Source organism: Azolla caroliniana, unplaced genomic scaffold (assembly GCF_043228905.1).
Source record: "Azolla caroliniana isolate FFs.n. ecotype wild unplaced genomic scaffold, voAzoCaro1.0.p SCAF_4, whole genome shotgun sequence".
In the NCBI taxonomy this organism is placed as follows: Eukaryota; Viridiplantae; Streptophyta; class Polypodiopsida; order Salviniales; family Salviniaceae; genus Azolla; species Azolla caroliniana.
In genome coordinates this window covers 5,006,438-5,028,453 of record NW_028230439.1, presented here as the reverse complement: position 1 = coordinate 5,028,453, position 22,016 = coordinate 5,006,438, and the positions used below count along the sequence as shown (strand labels likewise).

Below are 22,016 nucleotides of genomic sequence, written 5' to 3'. Positions count from 1 at the left end.
CAGAGAAAAGGCAGAGAGAGAGAGAGAGATTGTTCATACATACTTCATTATAAAACCAGCTTTTTCTAGGGGCACACATTAGTGATATCTTACACACGCATCTGGGCTCCTTTTATCATCGATAATTCTCTTCATTGTGGATATGGCTACTAACCACTCCACCACCACCATCCTCCGACACTCAAGAGTCCTCTTGGCTTTCTCCCATTCACAGGACACAGAGACAGAGACAAGGAGACATTCGTCTTATGTCCATAGGAGATCGATTACAATCTGTGTATGAGACATGGCCTAGCCCATGTCAAGCATCGAACCATCGATAGATACATATTTTTAGCGTCCATAGAGAGAGAAGAAAGAAAGAAAGATATATTAACGTCTTCTTAAGGCCAAATTTGGCCCATGAGACAGTTGGTTTACAACAAATTTGGTATTTATCCAATCATGAGAGAGACAGAGAGAGACAGAGAGACAGAATGAAGATGGCCCTCAAGATATGTTTAAGACTATTGTACTGCTCTGTTCGTGACATGGACTGAAGAACCTACGGAATCGTGATCAACTTTGGCCAACTCCGTCACGCTCACCTTGGCCCCCACGAGCCTTTCTAAAGACACCCTCAATCTTAATTTGTAATTATTTGCCTCTTTAAGGAGTCTTGGGGATCAACTCGGGGGGGGGATGTGTGGACTGTTGGTAGATGATTTTCTTCTTCTTCTTTTGCATGGTTCTATTGTAAGATAGTCATTGTTTCAAACCATCATTGATTATTTGTCAAATTTGAGATTATATTTCTTAGATTTGGCAAGTTTTGTCACCTTGCTATTTGATGCAATGCGGATTTTTCTCTTTTGAAGTGTTCGGGATTGTGTTATAATTGGGATATGAGCAATGTTTCCATATTTAATAATAGATATGGAGTTAGAGCATGTTTACAAAAGGTCATAGTGAAGTTGCAATTTTGCGCGTTCGAGCAAGTTGAAATTCTATCCTCATTTGGGTGTTCTTTGTGCCTATTGGGGTTCAACATGTTCCATTACCAATGTAATGGCGACATCAAAATAGTTGTAGTAACATTATAGTGTTTTCATATGTAATTGATACGATTGTGTGTTTTGAGAGAGAGAGAGAGAGAGAGAGAAGTTTGTCCGATGAAGACCATATGATCATGCAAGTCACCTACATTCAATGATATTGTCAACTACTAAAATAGTGACATTAGTGAGCGTCAAACCAATATGGAGGTATAAAAACCACTATGTTAATAATATATATGGATGATGATGATGACGTGCTAATGCCCCTAGAAGTGGCCTAGAGAAAGTAAGTAAGAAAAAAAAATCCCCTTGAGACATTTGGTATGGAACGTTGATAACTTACTTACAATGGATACAATTAAAAATAGGGAGCATTATTAAGAATTTTTCAATGGTTGTAGAACTATAACTTCAACTTTTAATGGAGTTAGATCTCCAAACTAACCAATCTTGTTGAATATACATGATACACTTGTATTTAACTAAATTTTCTATTGTTGTTCTCCCTTGCGAGTTCAACATTGGTGTTTTGAAATTACAACGGAGTGATTTCTTATCCAAAATTGTCATTCTTTATCAACTTTACTTGTAGAGGTGCCATTTCTTAGTTTCATAATGGAGAGTGCCATGTGTCACTTTCTCATAGATGGATCATGGGTCTCATTATCCACACATGGATGAAATGAAGAGACATACAATGTTTCTATGCATAATCATTGACTCATGAAATTCATCCTCAATCATAGACATCTTGCTCATTCCAACCTTTAGTGAACTCACCTTGGTGAACACATGTAGCAAATCTCTCTTGGAGCAAAATTTCATGATGCCAACTTTTTTAAAAATCGAACAATGACATTCTCTTTGTTGATGAGGAAATATGTTACATCCAAATGGGTTGGTTTGGAAGTCTAGCTATCATATGGCATGGAATTCATCCAGAAAAGTACAAATTCAATGCGTGTTAGAGAAGATAAATGCAATATTGGAGTTACCGAATTAACCTCTTAGTCAAATTATGAATCACGAAATCTACACTTATTGCATGTACCAATTTCTAAGGGCCAATTATTAGTTGGCATGGAAAGAAATTTGATAGATTCATGTTAAAGATGTCATAAGAAAGGAAATTTCCTATTAACCTTGGAACTATTCCCAAACCTATAGCAATTTACTTGTTAAAGAACTATTCCCAAGCCTATATGGAACTAGATTTTCAATTTATGAGCAAACTTGCTTACTAGAAAAGCTACATTTCTACTTCATTTTGTTGAATAAATGCCTCTATGCACACTCTTGGTTGCAAACTTATGCTAAAAATGATCGATTTTATTATTAGACCATTGCAGGCTAGTAGTCTTTGTCATTTTGAAGGTATATGGATAGCCTCCTAGTACTAGTTTATTATTTAGTTGGAATAAATGACTGTAACACTTTAAATGGAAAGGTCGAGATGGTTAAGAAGGGAACTCTATATGATTAGAACCCATACAAATGAATTCAATATTTTTAAAAATAACAATTGATGTGTCATTCATGATATCACACAGGGTATATTCACCATTCAAGCTATCAATAAGTATTATGGAAATGTATGACATTCTAATGAGCCAACAAAAGATATCTCTTAAGCATGAACCATTCACATATTTGGAAAGCCATTCAAAGCATGATCAAGTATATGCCTTAAAGGTGGACATCTAGTTGTTAGTTCTTGTTGACCATTTCAATTAGTATATTCAGTGCTACTCTACAATCCAAATCATGGATAGATGTATCATGTCCATAATGATTTCAAATGTGTAGAAATCAACGTTAAAATACATGTGGTACAAATCGTTGTTAGTGAAAGATGTGCATTCTTATTGGGATATGCAATGCAATGTAGACAATAGAATATATAAAAGCCATTAATTTGGTATAAATAAAGGTTTAAATGTATCTATTAGAATTTGCCATTGATCAAAGAATGTGCATGTGCCTTAAATGGAGGTTTTTGCTTGGCCCACTACTTTAAGAGTGCTTCAAGCTCAAAAAATCCCACACTACATAAAAATTTACAATGATGTGAAAGCATCTTAAATTGGTGGGTAATTTTCTACAACTATCATATTGTTTGCACAAAGGGTGGTTGGTGTAAGAGTTGGCAAGGTCTTCTTGTTTTTTGTTTACTTGATTATTTATGTATATACAACCATATGCAAGTTTTTCCAATGGGGTCAAAAACATTCTATTTGTCCAACAACCAATTCCATTACAACTAATGAATCATAGATCCATCAACTACCTTCCAATAAGCAATAAAATCATATCTAGATGTTTATTATATTCAAATGACATTTCAAATCATCACATACCCTCCTCCTTGAATGTTTTTAGTTTATAAAATAGAAGGAACGTAAGGAGCCGAAGGAACCTCCATGTCCTTTTCTTTTCTTTTTTCCAAAAAAAAAAACTCCTTCCATTAGTTATACAATTTTACAAATGAGACGATTATGTACAAATCCCTAAAACTAAAGGGACGCAATAGTTCCATCTTATGTGGGTGCCCACGGACTCAAGAAAGGGAGAGGACGACCATTGTTGGATGAAGGCTATTCGTTGTCTTTCAACTCCCTAGGAGCCGCCCTTAAGGCCATCATATTGGCTCTTCAAAGTGGCTACAATTTCACTCCATATCTCTTGCAATAACCTTGTTGGATGGGTGGTTTGGTTGGAGAAGACTCGCCTACATCGTTGTTTCCAAAGAATCCAAAGGTTTATTGGGTTGACCAATTCCAACACCTCTTGAGATTTGTCATTAAGAGGAATGGAGTGGACATTGCCGATGGAGGAGAAAAGGACCTCTTGTGCTTTTATCACCAAAGTCATCCCCTCCTCCTGATGCTCATATCTGCCAATTGCAGCCTGCCATGATAGCCAACATATATTTCCCCACTTGGTTGAGCCTTGCACCTGGCATAATTACAACAAGCGGCCAACCCCCAGCCATATTCGATGGGCCGTTGGGCAGTCCCACAAAGCATGTCGTATGGATTCTATTGCATGTGGGCACTCTACACAATTAGGAAAGCTAAGGTTCCGACGTTGCGATGCTCCCACCATAAGGACCTATGTATTAATAGCCATTGGAACATGGTAATTCGCCTCGCGTGTTGTTGTTTCTAGATTTTCTGCCAAAACTTGGTGATTATTGTGGAAAGAACTTGAAATGTGTGCCAAACCTTCACAACATCTAGTTCTTAGGCGGCTTGAGCAACTAGAATGTGACGACCCAATCTAGTTGTGAATTGGAAGAAAGGGATGGGTTTGCTTCCTTGCCCCGCATAGGGATCACACCATGTCCATTGCAAAGGGTCCCAACTGACCTTACGTAGCCTCCATGTCCTTATCTTATATTAACTCACTTTGAACCTCAACACATGTTGACAATTTCGTCCATACAATAAAATGTATTCCAATTACAATAGTGTTGTGGAAAACCAATATTACTGAAAAATTATAATTTCAAAACCAGATATAACATGATTCAATTTAGCAAACTTTCTGACACTAAATAAAAAAATAAATTTCACCACATAACCAATGAAATGATACTATCGAATTAAAGTAAAGCTCACTTAAAATGATTACACATTAATATATGTAACAACGTTCACAGACAACACGTAAAATGATTACTTATAAACTGTTGGGATAATGATAACCTAAATCTAGCATCTGAATAGCAAAAATATTGAATACTTGGTTGCTTTCCAATAGATATATATTTAGCTACTACTCCTTCAAACTATATCAACCCATGATATTTCTATTGCAAGAGAAAGGGTAACAAAATGTACATGATAATATAAGCTTGCAAAACAACATCAAAAGGTTATAATTCCTAAAAGAGAGAATAGAATATATACATCCCATTACATCATTGGAAGACACATGACCATTGAAGTAATGGCTACAGCTTTAATATTTCCATGAGAAATATGTGTCTTACAGGAGTACTTATTCACATCAAACCCAAAATAGAATTTCATGACATTAACAGAAAGATTAAAGGTATTTTGCATGTGTGAAACAGAGTACCTAATGGACATACAAGGATATGAGAAGAGTGAGAGGTGAAGCAAGCTGCAGAAAGGATAATGGAAGGCAAACAAGAATTTGTTAAAAACAGTTCAAAATATGTGCAGTGCCAAAATTGACTTGGCAAGAAGTATAAATATCTGCCTTTTATTAACCATAAATTGCCCAAAACCCTAGAATCTAGCACCCTTCATGCATCCAATTCTCTTACATCATCAAAGAATTAAAGGCAAAGCCCAACAACGTTTCAGACTATTTATGATATCAAAACATTAAAGTATAAGTGGACAGAAGTGAGATATGGAATCTGTTGTAATGTTTTTTATGCTGATCCCCAAATAAGTTCACTATAAAGAAGTTTTAGTCATCCCGTACAGCCCTAACAGTTCCTGCAAAAGAGAAGAAAAGAAATGTCAACCCAAATTAAGTATTGAAACCACCCAGCAATGTCCTTTGACTGACTTATTACCTTGTTCATTTATGATCATGAGGGTTCTTGACACTACAAAACTTTGAAGTGCAAACAGAATTTTCATTCTAACACTGGACAAATCAGACATTTCTTTCTTTCTCCTTTCACAAATTGTGAGTAAAACGGGGGGTAGTTTTCCAATGCTTAATTTTAATCTCCCTAGGGCAGAAATGGCCAGTTGACAGGAATAAAATGGAGGATCAATGCATAAAGCATTTTCTCAAGAATCACCCAAGTCTCTGAATGCAGAACTTTTTTGAAACTTGCAAGTAGGTCACCAGATGACCTAATGATTGATGCCAATAGCCATTTCTCATGCATCTGAGATAAGATTTGGGAAAAGCAGACCACTTGATCACACAGATTCCTTTTGAACTTTCTATGCAGTATATCGACCAATGGAGTATAGGTCAAGTTCTCATGCATCTGAACTTCATCCTACAACCTGCACTGCAAAGATTTGGTACGCTAAAGCTTGAACTTGGCCATATATATCACACAGACTCCTTTTGAACTTTCTATGCAGTATATCGTCCCTTGAAGCTAGTAACTGTCTTCTCAAAAGAGGCTATCCTTGTTTATAACAGAATTACCCTATATGTGAGTGCAAACGAGATCGTGTTACACTAGGACAAGGTAATCTAGACATTTCTATTTAATAAAGATAATTAACTTTTGCTCTCCTCAGAATACACTTCTAGATCCACCCGATATCAACGTATAATAAGATGGCAATTATAACATAAAATTCCTCTCCTAGAAGCCAATAGAAATGAAATTATCAATTAGTCTCTCTGAGTGGCTTTTATGAGACCAAAGAAATTTACATCTGAGCTAATGACTGATAACTTGGAAAAAGGGGAAAAGAAACTCTATCTAGGATAAATAGAACATTGATGAAATAGATTGAGAATGCATCAAGCAGCGGTATAACGAAATGGGAGGAGTAAAAATGTCCTTCAACGTCAATAGATATGCCATATGTGGTTTTGAGATAACCACAGCATTATCAACACAAAGCAAAATAATTACAACAAGAGGCTGCTGATTTATTTACAATCATACTTCCATCTATTACAAGGTTTCGAAAAAGAGGTAGTCTGAGAAAGCTGTGTAAATGACAGTTTGCAATTGAAAAAAAGAACCTGGCCATCTAAGTAAGCCTGATCAGATCACTTAAGCATTTGCAATGCGTGAAATGTATGGATGTGTAAGAGAGGAATGTGCAAACATAGAGTACTATGAATGCAGTGTTCCCAATAATGAGCAACAAAATCCTTCAGATATTTGTCGAATGTTCCAGAGTATCCTCACTTCTATTCAAACACATTTGATACCAGCATCTTCATAAAAATGTCCTTAGCAGATTTTTTGATTCCCCACAAGGAGAACCATCAGCGTACTACATAGAGCCAAAGCACTCATCTTTATCAAAGATTGACTTCAACTATTCTTGATTACATTCTTCTTGAGCAAATGTCAACCTAGACACCCACATGACATGAATTGGAGCATTTTCATTACAAGCCTATTCTATCATTCCTAGGTTAATCCATAAAGCCATGTATGTATCTGTAAAGCCAATCCTGTTGAGCTATCAGCCATGGCTTTCGAGAATAATCAGATGGCTCTTTGTCACACATTCACAGCATGCAAATCCAAAGAGCCTTTTTCTTAAATATAAAAACCTCTACATCCCCATCATCACCTTATCATAGGCCACCAAATAGCATGGTCTATCCACACACTAGCACAACAGGAAAAAAGAAAACCGTTGCTAGCATCAAATTTATGTGCACAAACCTCTTTGAATTTTGACCAGGCTAAATTTTGAACTGCTCAGATTGAATATGGCATAAATATTGATGCAGTACTCGAACACTTGGTGTATTCTAATAACCCACTCTCAACATTTACACGAACTCAAAAATGCTCCAACTACTAATGAAATTCTGTCTCTGGTTTTGTGTTATTTTAGACATTGCACCTGGGAATGAACTAATTTCTTTATTTTGGAATATTTAATCTTCATACTGCCTTGAATAATGATCTTCATCTTATTATTAAATCTTGATCTTGAATAAATGCAACAAAGATCTCGACTTAAACCAAAATATTACATTTATGTTTTTGGCTTTCAATTGACGTGTTAGCAACTTACATTTCAAAATAGGAATTGCAGAAATATTGTAAAGAATGGAGAGTGTAGGTGAGGTTGTGCAGTGGAAGAAAACTATGTGTGTGTGTAAGACAAGCAGAGAGATAGAGAGATTTTAGAGAGACAGAGAATTGAGAACAAGAAGCTATATTAGAAAATATGAAATACATCCAATAGTAACTTAGTTACAAAGGGTTGTTTTAAATACCAACTAACCTAGGGCAACTTCCTTTTCTACTATTTACAAAACTAGCCTGAACCTAGAATGCCCATTGCTAGTGTGAAAGCCATTGCATTGAGGAAGTTGAGTTTGATTCTCAACACACCCCTTCAAACACAACTTCCGGTCACCGCAAAGTTGTCTTGTTGTTTGGTTCATTTCGGCTTTCTGGATTCCTCGGTTCGGAGTCCAAATGGTTGGTCAGATCGGTTTCAACTGTTCTCCTTCGTCTTCGACTACCCTGGTCGAAACGGCTTCCTACCTCGATCGACTGATCGGCTACTACATTGTACTCGTCGGTGGTGTTGTACTCCCCCTCAAGCTTGACAATGCGACTATAGTTAGACCAAGGTCTGACATGAATTGCCTGAGCTTGACAACGCCTAAGGTTTTTGTGAAGATGTTGACTACCTCAAGGTCTGTATTGATGTGTTAAAGGTTGACATCTCCAGCCTGAACACACACTTCGATAAAGTGATAGTACACTTCAATATGGTTCATGCGTGCATGGAACACCAAGATCTGAGCCAGATAAATACTACTCATGTTGTCACAATACAGGAGAATCAGATCCTTAATGGGGACGCCCAGATACTTCAAGATTCGTTTAAGCCAAACGGCTTCATAGGCGGCAATTGCCGCACCCCTATATTCGGCCTCTATGCTCGACAGTGCAACTGTCGGTTGCTTCTTGCTGCTCCACGATATGGCTCTGCTGCCAAGGAAGAAGAAGAATCCCGATGTTGATCATCTCTCAGCTTTGTAGCCAACACAGTTTGCATTTGTGTACCCTTCGAGTTGAACAATCGTGTTCGACTTATACATGATGCCGTAATCCATTGTCCCACTGATGTACCTGAGAACTCTTTTAGAGCAATCCAAATGAATATCTTGAGGTTTTTGCATGAATCGGCTAAGTAGACCAGCCGAATAGCTGAGGTCAAGTCGTGTAATGGTTAGATAGATGAAGCTACCAATCAACTCTTCGGTTCCTGAGTCGGCATTGAGCTTGAGGTTTTGATCGAGAGGGGTGGACACAGGTTTGCATTCTGTTATCCCAAACTTGTACAACAAGTTGAGAATGTAGTGCCGTTGGGAGATGATGATCCAAACTAGTGTCTGAATTACTTCTATACTGAGGAATTACTTCTTTCATTTCGAATTTGCCGGATAGGAGGGTTTCGACCTTATGGACGTTGGTTAGATTCTTTCCTCTGATGACTCGATCATCCACGTACAAGATGATGACAATCGAGCTATTAGATTCGCTTCTTATGTAGAGGGAGTTGTCTAACTTTGACATTCGGAAGCCGATTTGTTGAAGATACTGAGTGATCTTCGAATGCCAAGCACGTGGTGCTTGTTTGAGTCCGTACAACGGCTTCTTGAGTTGGCAAACTGCGGTCGGATGCTTGGTCGATTTGAAACCAGGTGGTTGAATCATGAAAACCTCCATTCGGAAGTCGATTTGTTGAAGATACTGAGTGATCTTCGAATGCCAAGCACGTGGTGCTTGTTTGAGTCCGTACAATGGCTTCTTGAGTTGCCAGACTGCGGTCAGATGCTTGGTCGATTTGAAACCAGGTGGTTGAATCATGAAAACCTCCTCTTCTAATTCGCCTTGAAGGAAGGCGTTCTTCACGTCCATTTTGAAAAGAGAGATGATGATAGAAAAGAGAGAGAAGGAAGATATAGAAACCCAAATCTACAAAGATATATTAATAAGGAGTGATGATCATAGAAACAAGAGAAAGAAGATACATAAACTCAAGCCTACAAGAATGAATTGATCACTAGAAAAAACGCACTACATGAATAGGCAAGAAAAACCCCACAAGAAAAAGACTCTCCTTTCACCACCTCACTCTTCTTGCTTTATATGAAGTTCTCCTCTAGTAGATAAGTTTCGCCTGCTTTCTTTTCCACGCTTTTTTTAGAGCTTTTCCATCTCCTATTCTTAGCTATGACACAACGATCTTCTAATCGTCATATCTCCCTCATCCATGCTCCAAATTTAGAGTTTTAAAAAGCTACGGATAGCTCTCGTCATAAGCTTTCTAACCCATATTTACACATTATATTTGGCTTCCAAACGAATGAGTTATGGGCGTTCGTTGTAGACTGTATTTTGGTGGCCCGTTTTTTTCTTCTTTGACTTTTCTCCATCTTTCTTGCTTTTAGTTTGACTTATACTTGAAACCTTAGCTCGTGTTCTTGGCCTTCGGGTGTGAATGCTCCATACCTTATATTTTTGTAGACTTCAATACCTTGAATTCTAAAAACACTTTCACATTTAGCCCTCCCCCTTGCTTTTTGGTGAACCATTTATGGTGAACCCTAAGCTACTAATAAAACTAAAGGTTCTCCTTCGCCTTATTCATGGCTATAGACAAAGAAGGAGATAATAAATAAATAAAAACAAATGATGTGAGTAAAACCCCCACTAGTCGATAGGAAAAACCTCACACTTCTAAACACACACACATACACATTGACAATTGCCATCACCATCTTTCTCCTTGTCAACACAAAGAAAGAGGTTACAACAATTAGTATATCTTCATCAACTTTCCAAACAGAAGTAGGTCTATGTGATACATAACTCTTGATAGAAGTAAGCATGTTAACATATGAATAAATCTTTCGAGCGAGCGAACCTTTTGTACAAATACCTTCAAAGCTTCGATACTTGTCAGAATTGTCATATTTTGAATTACGTCGATCTTTGCTTCATCAACATGACTTTCTTCTTGGCACACCACATTCTTCACATTACCTTGTTTTGTATGTATGACCATTTCATCTAGAATCTCATCTCGAAAAGGAAGCAAAAATAAAACTCATTTGGTTGAATCATTCAAGGGTTGGAAGTTGACGTCTTTCTCCTTTGGAACAACCACAATAAGTGAGACAAACTTCAAATTCTCCAACTTGATGTGGTGTTTGATGCCTTCTACTCTTATCTGTGAATAGTCATTTATGAATAACTTTGTAAACTTAAAAAAAAGAGAAATAAACCTTAGATCCTCTTCTCCTTGGACATCGTTTGAAATCATCATTTTTTTCCCCTTTAGGGTGATAATACTTTTCTCTTCAATGACTTCTTCTTCCTCCTTAGACACCATGTGGAATGATTTGTTTTCCCTATCCCATGAAGATTCATCAATTGTTATGCTTTCCTCTTCTTGATTGCCATTATCGATAGATGATTCCTTCTCCTTTATACATTTGATTAGTTGTGGTGGATCCTTTGATGGTGATAAGTTCATGATACTCCAATCATGCATTGCAAGTAATTCTCTTTGCTCTTGATCAAATTGTTGTTGAAGAGTTGATGCCCACATAACTTTGTTGCTACTCAATGCAAATCCAAAACATAAATCATGCACGAACACCTTCATACACTGCAACTTGGCACTTACCAATGCTTCCTTACACGCATTGATCTCCAAAAGCCAATCTCCAGCTATCACTTCTAGGTTACCTTCTTCATCTTGCAACTTCGTTGTGGGTACTTCACCATCAACAACTTCTTTTGTCATATCTTCCATTTCATCTTGCACATATTCATCATCAACCACCATATCGCTTGTTGTATCAATAATGTCCTCAACATGATGTACATTGGCATCACCATCCATAACATCGCTTCTCATAACAATCTCCTTAGATTCGTCTTTCACATCATCATTCTTTATATCATGGTTGTCCTCATGAACTAGATGGGGGGACTCCACATTCATCACCTCTTCTTCATTGTCTCTGGAATCACCTTCATAGACATCATTATAACTCCAAAAATTAGAATAATGATATGAGGGAACCTGTTGAATCGGACATTGCAAGTAGGCTGGTTGTTGGCTCATGACCGATCCACAATTATTATAGCTTGGATTTATGGTATATGACGCCGATACTCCATATGCTTCACCGAAAAACAACTTCTTCAATTGTTGATCATAACTTTGACATACTCGAAGCAAATCATGGAAAGACCTTGGGTACTTCATATGCACTTCATATTGAAAATATGGATCTAGCCCTGCTTTGAATCTTTCCATCTTGAAGTATACATCTTCAACGCCTCCAACAAGTCCAATCCAAGTGGACCATATATCCAAAAACGTCTTCTCATACTCGAGGTAGCACATTGGTGAAACCATACGCAATTGGAAAAGTTCTCTTCGTAGATCTGTCGCATCGCGAACTCCATATCTTGCCATTAGTTTGATGATGAATCGGTAGATCCAACCATCAATTAGTGGACAACCGTTCCTCCCGTTATACAGAAAGGATCGACCCTCCCTGGAGCGCCAAAAATGAAAAGAGAGATGATGATAGAAAAGAGAGAGAAGGAAGATATAGAAACCCAAATCTACAAAGATATATTAATAAGGAGTGATGATCATAGAAACAAGAGAAAGAAGATACATAAACTCAAGCCTACAAGAATGAATTGATCACTAGAAAAAACGCACTACATGAATAGGCAAGAAAAACCCCACAAGAAAAAGACTCTCCTTTCACCACCTCACTCTTCTTGCTTTATATGAAGTTCTCCTCTAGTAGATAAGTTTCGCCTGCTTTCTTTTCCACGCTTTTTTTAGAGCTTTTCCATCTCCTATTCTTAGCTATGACACAACGATCTTCTAATCGTCATATCTCCCTCATCCATGCTCCAAATTTAGAGTTTTAAAAAGCTACGGATAGCTCTCGTCATAAGCTTTCTAACCCATATTTACACATTATATTTGGCTTCCAAACGAATGAGTTATGGGCGTTCGTTGTAGACTGTATTTTGGTGGCCCGTTTTTTTCTTCTTTGACTTTTCTCCATCTTTCTTGCTTTTAGTTTGACTTATACTTGAAACCTTAGCTCGTGTTCTTGGCCTTCGGGTGTGAATGCTCCATACCTTATATTTTTGTAGACTTCAATACCTTGAATTCTAAAAACACTTTCACACATTTGATGGAGATGCCACCCTTTAGAAGCTGCGAGTGAAATGACTGTCCACACATTTGGTCATCCTTGCCACCGGGACAAAGGTCTCCTTGTAGTCGACTTCGTACGTTTGCGCATATCGTATTGCTTCGAGTCGTGCCTCGTAGCCATTTACCGAGCCATCGGCATTATATTTTACCTTGTAGATCCACCTACAACCGACTGCTTTCTTGTGTGGTGAGTGAGGGATGAGATCCCATGTCTCGTTTTTGCATAGTGCCTACATTTCCTCGTTCATGGCTTCGACCCATCATGGATCCTTAGTTGCCTCGGAAAGAGGGACAAAGTTTCTCGTTTGCTGCAATTATGGCTTTCTTAACTCCATTCATCCGGATGATAGGGGCATCAAGGCCTTCGAACTAATTATCGAGTGAGTGAGTCAATGCGTTGTCCAGATCTTCGTACTCTAGCATTTTGGCCTTCCCTTTATCCATCTTTGGATTCAGACGAGATGTGCTTTGATCGCGCGGAGGCTCTTGAGGTTCACTCAGTCTGGTCGTAATTGGACTTTATTCGAACATATGCCTGAGTTGATCTTCAACTTCTATCTCTTGGTCGGCCGAGTTCGGATCGACTAGGGTTGGAGTCGGATTCGTCTCTAGTTCGTACCAAGATGCCGACTCGTAAAAAACGACATCACGACTCACTTGATCTTTTCGGGTAGATGGATTATAGCACTTTTGTTTGAGTGAGTATCCTACGAGGATACATTTCTCCAACTTAGGATCGAGCTTATGTCTCTTCTCGTCAGAAATATGTACATATGTGATTGAGCCGAATATCCTGACATAGGATAAGTCCAGCTTCTTCCCGAAAAACTTCTCGTGGGGTGTTATGTCATGTACCCCGGATGTTGTGCACCTGTTCATGAGGTAGACGGCTGTGTTTGTCGCTTCTGCCCAGTCCGGCAGGTTCTTTTCATTCATCATGACTCTTGCCACCTCCAATGTTGCCGAGTTTTCCTTTCAGCTACTCCATTTTGCTGAAGTGTGTGTCGACAGGTAAATTCCCAACGAATTCCTTCCTTTTGGACATAGGCTATAAATTTGTCTAAGAAACACTCCTTTCCTCCGTCCAATCAAAGACATCGAACATGTCATCTTGTTGTTTTTTAGACTTCATTTTTAAAGGCGGGAAGTGTCCGAACACTTCGCTCCTTTGTCGCATTGGGTAAATCCAGGTGTGCCTGGAGAAGTCGTCAATGAATGTGAGGTAGTATCGACGTTCACTTAATGTGGCTGTTAGGGCTGGTCTCCATACATCTGAATGTATTACATCCAGGATTCGTTTACTTACGTTCCTCTCTTTTGGGAACGGTTGTCGATGTTGCTTGCCGAATTGGCAAGCTTCACACACTCTGGTAATCTACTTCTCTATAAAGGTTGGGTGTCCGTTGACGACTCCTTTCGACTTCATGCCCTTGAGCTTCTGGAGATTGATGTGGCCGATTCTTTTGTGCTACAATTCTAAGTCGGTGTCGACTTTGAGGCCTTTCGCAAACATGGCCGACTTCACCTCGTTCGATTCGAGGATGAACATTCGACCTTCTCTTTGACCGAGAGCTATGAGTCGACCTTCTTTCTCAATAAAACACCCGTCGTGATTAAATCGTACTTGCATGCCTTATTCAACAATGGAAGACATTCTTGAGGTAGGTTTGTTTGCCGTCGTTCCCGAATGAGACATTTCCGACATGCTGAATGGGCTGAGTTGTGTCATTCCCAATTTTGACATAGCCGGGTTGATCAAGCTTTCTCAACTCTCAGAACCAATCTTCGTGAGACGTCATGTGATTGGACGCTCCAAAGTCGACAAACCATACATTGTCTGAAGAAGAGGTGTTGGTTGGACCCTGTGCCGACATCGAGTGTGCTTTATGCCTCATTATGAACATTCCGCCATGGTCGTCATAGTCGAAATTCAAGGCACAGTTCATGAGTTGTCGGCTGGTCGAAGCCAACTCTTGTTTCTTTTTTTGGCACTCCTCGTAGTGGCCAAATTTCCCATAGTACCCACATTCAATCGGGTTGTTTTGGCGACTTGGTCCAGCAGGATGGCTCCCCCTTCTGCCGAACTACCTTGGTGTGTTTTTGACTTCTTGCCAATGGTGGGGGTCGTGTTCTCAGGTCGACTGACCATGTCGGCCTCTATTTCCTCGGCCGAAGCTTCTTCCCTCATCCAACTGGGAATAGAGTATCTGACCATCTTGTGCATTGCTCCTTGATCGGACATGGTTTTCTTCGACTAACAGTATCGACTGCAGATCGAAAAATGAGGGAGGATTCTCCCTTACAAAGATGGCCGATCTGATCGTGCCGAATCGTGGTGCTAAGCTGCTGAGGAATATTTGCCGAATCGATGGTGTGCAAGGCTCTATTCTCAATGAAGAGATTAGAAGACAATCTAGCGGAGAAGGTAGTGGTTCAACATACCATATTAGGGGGAGATATGATAACAAGAACCCAAATGTAGGACAAAGAAATAAAAGTAAGAGTAGAGGGAAAGGAAAGCAACAAGATATCACATGTTATCAGTGTGGCTGTAAAGGTCTTAAGAAACCTGAGTGTAGATATTCGAAGATGGAACTAGAAAGGAAGAAATGTAGGAGAGAAGAAAAATAAAGACAATAAATTTAATACAATAGAGAAAGCTAATATGGCTTCAAATGTTATCATTGAAGACCTATCTGGTGAAGATGGTGATGTACTTTGTATTACAGGTGATGCCTTCATAGCTCATGTTCAAGACATGCAAATCACCAAAACAAATGTTATTGGTGCTTTATTATCAATCGATGATGGATTGACACAGACGTGGATAGTAGACTCTGGGGCTTCTTTTCATGTTACTCCATGTTTGGAGTGCTTTACCACATTTGATGCAAGCAGCATGGAAAAGTTTATCTTGGTAACGATAGTGTTTGCAATATTGATGGTATTGGCACTATACACTTGTCTTTGGATAATGGTCAAGAGCTCGTGCTCATTGATGTCAGGTATGTACCTGGCATTAAGAAAAGTTTGCTATCTATAGGACAGATGGATTTGCATGGTTACCACATTATTCAATGGTGGATAGTGGAAACTTAAGAAAGGATCTATGGATATTGTGAAAGGTTGCAAAAAGGGCACTCTCTAGTGTTTGCATGTAAAGCTTTACCTGAAGGTTTCTTGCTATTGCTGAATTTGATTCTCGTTTAGAGCTTTGGCATAAGAGATTAGGACATATGAACCAAAAAGGACTTGAAGTCTTTTCTTCTCTAAAAAGACTTGATGTTAAAGGATCAAAGCTGGTTTTTTGTAATGATTGTCTATTTGGCAAACAAGTGAGAAATTCTTATTATTCTGGTGTCTCTCGTAAACCAAATGTGCTAGATTTGGTGCATTCTGATGTCTGTAGCATGCATGTAAAATCTTTGGGTGGTGTTGCTTATTTTATTTCCTTTATCGATTATTCTAGGAAGATTTAGGTGTACTTGATGAAAAAAAAAGGTAATGCATTTAAATCTTTTCATGCATTTGTGACTACCCAAAAAGGGACAAAACTGAAATGTCTTGGAACAGATAATGGGGGTGAGTTTACATTTGCAGATTTTAAGTCCTTTTGTGACTTACATGGTATTAAAGGAGAACTTACAACTCCATATAACTCTTCATCAAATGGGGTGGTAGAAAGGTATGTTAGAAATATTGAGAATCGATTAGATAGGTATATAGAGTTACAACTACAGAGATGGGATATATGAAAACAAAACTTCTATTACATATGAGAGTAGCTCACAATGGTAGTTTTCCCATGCACTCACACCTTAGAGCTTAGATAGGATATGGAACAGCTCACTACAAAATTAGTGGGGACTGATAATCAAGCCAACCACTATGAAAAGGAAGTGGATTGCTTTCTATGTTTGGTCTAAGTATAACATTAAATGTGCAAGTCAGTTGATAGTAGTGGAGATATTCCTTTTGTGTCAACTAACTTGTCATTTAATATGACCAACTCCCTAGGTACAGGCTAATGCTAGATAGTACTTATCTTGAAGTCAATGACGCATACTTCAAGACTAAGTATATCGTAACTTGCCCACAAAATATCCTAGTTGACTTGATTAGCCAATCCTATTACCTATTTCTCTCTTTCCTAAATACATTGTGTCCTACGCATCTACGGTTTCCTAGATTAACACCTTATCGACCCATATGGTCGAGTTGCACACTAGCCGCTCCTCATTTGGGGCGCTATCACAAAATGTGCACTCTAAGAGCACATATGGGGATAGATTTACAACTTGGGGCTGATCATTGATTATATCTAACAAGATATACTAGGACCTTGTGTGAGCGAGTACGGTGCATGCTGTCCACAGCTAATCTCCCTCATGAATTTTGGGGAGAAGCATTAAAAACCGTGGTTCATATATGTAATCGTTCTCCCAACAAGTCCTTAAAGAATGGAATCCCTGAGGAGGTTTGGTCTGGCAAACCAGCCTCATATTACCATTTACGAATTTTCGGTTGCGATGCATTTGTACACATTAGAACTGAGCTGAGAAACAAGCTCAATGCTAAGTCCACCATGGGCATTTTTATGGGCTATGGTAATGAAGGTGAAATGGGCTATAGGATTTGGTTACTTCAGTTCAGAAAAAGTGTATGCAGCTGGGATGTTGTTTTTAATGAAGAAAAATTGCTGAAAAATATTTGTTCCTCTGTTGAGAACTCTAGGAGCGTTATATTTCAGCAATTACAGCCATCCACAAAATCTGAAAATAAACCTCATGATGCTATACCAAAGGTTGAATATGATGATCAACCGGTTATCCTTGAGCCAAAAGAAGTTGGACAGCAAAGAGATGCTCATGAAGGTGTTGGACAACGAGATCAAGATACTGAACAACAAAATATAGATGTTGAATGACATGCTAGACATGGTTTGCAACAGCTAGAAAGCGCTGAAACTGATTTTCCTCTAGATTTAAAACCAATCCCAGAAAATAATGATCATTGGGTACGTAGGTCTAATCGTTTAAGGAGGCAGGTATATAGATATGACCTCTCTTTGCATTATGTCATGCTGTCAGATGAGGGTGAACCTCTTACTTATAAGGAGGCAATGTCATGTGAACTTAGCAGTAAGTGGGAGCTTGCAATGCAAGAAGAAATAAAATCTTTGTATGCAAATGATACTTGGGATCTTGTGTCCTTACTTGAAGGAAGGAAACCTCTTCCGAATAAATGGGTTTATAAAGTAAATAAAATTGAAGGGAAACCAAAATACAAGGCAGGATTAGTTGCCAAGGGTTATGCACAGAAGGAAGGTATTGACTTCCAAGAGGTCTTCTCTCCTGTTGTGAAGATGACCACACTTCGTGTGCTATTTGCTCTTACTGCAATGCTTAATCTGGAGTTGTACCAAATGGATGTAAAGACCGCTTTTTTGCATGGTGATATTGATGAAGAGATCTCATGAAACAACCTGGAGCATTTCGTATGCAAACTAAAACTTAGCCTGTATGGCCTAAAACAGGCACCACGACAGTGGTATAAGAAGTTTGATACATTTATGCTTTCTCAAGGTTTTGATCGTAGCTATGCAAATCATTGTTTATACACGAAAAAGGATATCGATAACAGTCCCATCATACTTGTTCTATATGTGGATGATATGTTGCTAGCTGGGAAAAGAAAGACTAGTCTTGATGCTCTAAAAGATCAACTGAAACGGGTATTCTCTATGAAAGATTTGGGAAATGCAGAGCATATTTTGGGCTTGAGAATCAGTAGAAACAGAAAGGACAAATTGTTGTTTTTGTCACAAGAAAAGTACATTGAAAAAGTACTTTAACAGATTTGATATGGCAGAAGCAAAGTCCCTTGGAGTTCCTTTGCCTTCATATATTAAACTTAGCAAAGCTGATTGTCCAAAGGATGAGATGGAAGTCAATGCTATGAAGGGAATTCCTTATGCATCAACATGTGGTTCTCTAATGTATGCTATGGTAGCTACTCGTCCAGATATTGCTTATGCAGTGGGAGTTGTCAATCGCTATATGTCTAATCTCGGCAAAGCACATTGGAAGGCTGTCAAGTGTGTTTTCAGGTATCTTAAAGGTACACAGAAAATGTTTATGCTATGGGAAGGGTGCATTAAGTTTGCAGGGATATTGTGATGCAGACATGGCAGGTGACTTGGATACACGTAAGTCTACTAGCGGGTATATAGTTATAGTTGCTGGTGGAGCAGTGTCTTGGTGCTCCAAATTGCAAAAGATTGTAGCACTGAGTACTACTGAAGCTAAATATATTTCAGCTACAGAAGCTTCAAAGGAAGCTATATGGCTCAGCAGACTTGCTGAAGATCTTGGCATGTTTGTTAGTACTCCTATGTTAGGATGTGATAGCCAGAGTGTTGTGTATCTGGCTAAGAATGCCATGTTTCATTCGCGCACCAAACACATTGATGCGCGACATCACTTTATCAAACAAGTTTTGGAGGATGGTCTAGTCACATTGACCAAGATCAAAATATGGGATAATCCTGCAGATATTCTCACTAAAAGTCTTGGCAAAACTCAACATGAGCATTGCATACAGTTAGTGGGATTTACTTGAATGTTCACATCGGACCTTTAAGTGGGAGGTTGTTAGGTGTAAAGGCCTGTAGTTCACAAATTAGGTAATTATTTGTATATGTGAACACATTGTTCACCTATAGAGGACACCTCCTTTTGTAATGTGAACACACCTCTTTCTTTGTAGGGTTAACTAATATAATAACATTTTTTTCTTGTGTACCAATCAAGGCGGTTGGGTACACCCAAAAATCTGTGTCTCTACTCTCTGTTTGCTGAACATCATCCCTCAATAGCTGCTCCTTCAAACATCCCTCTTTACCTTTAAGATATTGGTCATTCCTCTGATTCAATGTCTATTTCTCCTTATGTTCATTTCTATTCCTACTTGGAGCCAAGGATACTGAAAAAAAAAACTCAAACGGTCAAGCACATCAAATGGTTGGGAAAAGATAATGGAACTTGTGGTCTTTGAAGTTATAGATTGAGATCCTTCACTTGTTCTAGATCATTAGTTCAAGAAGATCATATTTTTCCTTGTGAACTAGATAGATGAGACCACGTGTGGTTCTTACACATCTATATATGACATGCAAAGGTCTTTCCCCATGATAATAGAATCAAACTATCTGAAAACTAGTATGATGCAATGATTTTCTATTAGTCAAAAATTCTGTAGGTTCTTGCATTGTACAAATCTGTCAACACAAATAACGAGTGGGATATAATCACCAGTCCTTCATCATTTTTACTTTAACTCGTAATATCTTCTAAATGGTCACTTATATACGTCCGTGGCTCACATCAGTATAACATGAGAAATATGTACTTTCTTGTGGTCAGGGTCCAGAAACCCTTCAATATCGTGGACATAAGATGGACTTCGTTCAGCATACAAAAATTTACCTCTGAATCTTCTTTTGTTGGTTTCAGCATCCTCTTGCCTATGCTTTTCTACGTCTCCCTGTAGTTTCTCTTCCCAATTAGCCAAACCGTTTGCTGCAGATATGCCGAGACCGATCAGCAGAAGATGCTCCCATGGATCTACAGCCTCCTCAATAACTCATCAGAATTGTGCAGAGAATAACAAAAGTCGGAAAAAATGCAAAAACCAAAACTTAAGAAGGAAATTCAGAAAAACTGCCAAAACAAAAGTTTAAGCGGGTTGAGAGACTGCAAAAAACCAAACTACAGAAACTTAAAGAAGAAAAATTACAGAAACGACATAAAGAAGATAAAATTATGAAGAAGAGTTCTAGAAACTTAATAAAAGTTATCTGGAAACAGAAAATATATAGCTTTTACAAACACAAACAACGGAGAAGAAAGAAACAGAAATAATGTTTCGCAGCAAATGAAAAAAATCAAAGATAAATGACATCAAGCGCAACAATCAAAACTTAGAAACAACGGTACAGAAAATACAAAATTCCAAATTTTGGCATTTAATAGAAAAAAAAAGCAACATCGAACATGTAAGACCAAAAAAGGGCTGCATTTATGAACAAAATTAAGAAGGACAATTTACAGATGCCTCAAAATTTATAGGAAAGAAGCTACGAAGAAGAAGAAGATGATGATGTGTGTGTGTGTGTGTGTGTGAGAGAGAGAGAGAGAGAGAGAAACAGAATGACGGTTTTTTGCAGATGGTGAATGAAATCAAAACCCTAAAGGTGCAGAGAAAAAACAGGAGGAGGAGATCTTACGTCGCATGAGAGGTTGCTTCCTAATGGCGTTGGAGTAGAACTGCGAAGCTAAGCCGAAGGCAGCCCCGATGAACGTAGCAGTTCCCATAGCTTTGTGCCTGTGCCTGTGCCTGTGCCTGCGCCTGCGCCTGTGTCTGCCTGTGGCTTCTCAGATTGAAACAAATATTTATGTAGTGAATGAAGACGGTCTTCAGAGAATGGCCAAGGAATCCGAGTCTAAATTTCTTCCGTCTCCTCAAATGTTAATACGGTCATCACAGTAAGCCATGGTCATTAGACACATCGAAACGGACATGCCTTCACAAGGACCCGAGGACACATCATTGAATTCTAATGATCTGGTTCCAAAAAGAAAAAGAAATGAGGCAATGACTCTCCCGTGGCCGAGCTAGGCATTATCGCAACTGACAAGGGGTTGTACACATAGTTGGCCAATTAAGAGGAAGGAACATGTTGAGAGACAAGCTCAACATCGGCCGAATCGGCTGAGCAAGCCGAGGACCGGATCGGTTGGGACCGATCGGTTAGGCCAGATCGGTTGGAAACCGGTACGCAGACCGGTGTGTAGGAAGGCCGGGTCGGTGCAGAAACCGGGAGGCCATCAGAAAGATATTCCGCAAGGAATATATTTGGGAGTTAGTGTAGGGGCTCCTTATGAGCATTGAAGTATTGTCAGTACTTTTGTCAGTCCGAAAAGGACTTGTATAAAAGTGTTCATTGAACACACACGATGTACAAATTGAGTATTATTTTTGAAAAAGTTCTTGT

The 22,016-nt window shown here is 38.7% G+C and overlaps 1 protein-coding gene across 1 annotated transcript; it reads right to left on the bottom strand.

Annotated features, from left to right (window-relative positions):
- Positions 1-5,182: 5,182 nt before the first annotated feature.
- Positions 5,183-21,378, bottom strand: LOC147864933 (excitatory amino acid transporter). The gene is made up of 3 exons (XM_087317597.1): positions 21,249-21,378; positions 20,449-20,586; positions 5,183-5,509 (listed from the first exon to the last, which is right to left on the bottom strand). Exons 1-3 carry the CDS (start codon positions 21,334-21,336, stop codon positions 5,481-5,483), a joined length of 255 nt encoding a protein of 84 aa, XP_087173723.1. The 5' UTR covers positions 21,337-21,378; the 3' UTR covers positions 5,183-5,480.
- Between the last annotated feature and the right edge of the window lie 638 nt (positions 21,379-22,016).

Excerpts from the sequence above, each read along its gene's own strand:
- LOC147864933 (XM_087317597.1), bottom strand. The coding sequence starts at position 21,336 with ATGGGAACTGCTACGTTCATCGGGGCTGCCTTCGGCTTAGCTTCGCAG. Across the intron at positions 20,587-21,248 it reads GAAGCAACCTCTCATGCGAC|ATCCATGGGAGCATCTTCTG; the intron begins GTAAGATCTCCT and ends AGGAGGCTGTAG. Across the intron at positions 5,510-20,448 it reads CAACAAAAGAAGATTCAGAG|GAACTGTTAGGGCTGTACGG; the intron begins GTAAATTTTTGT and ends TCTCTTTTGCAG.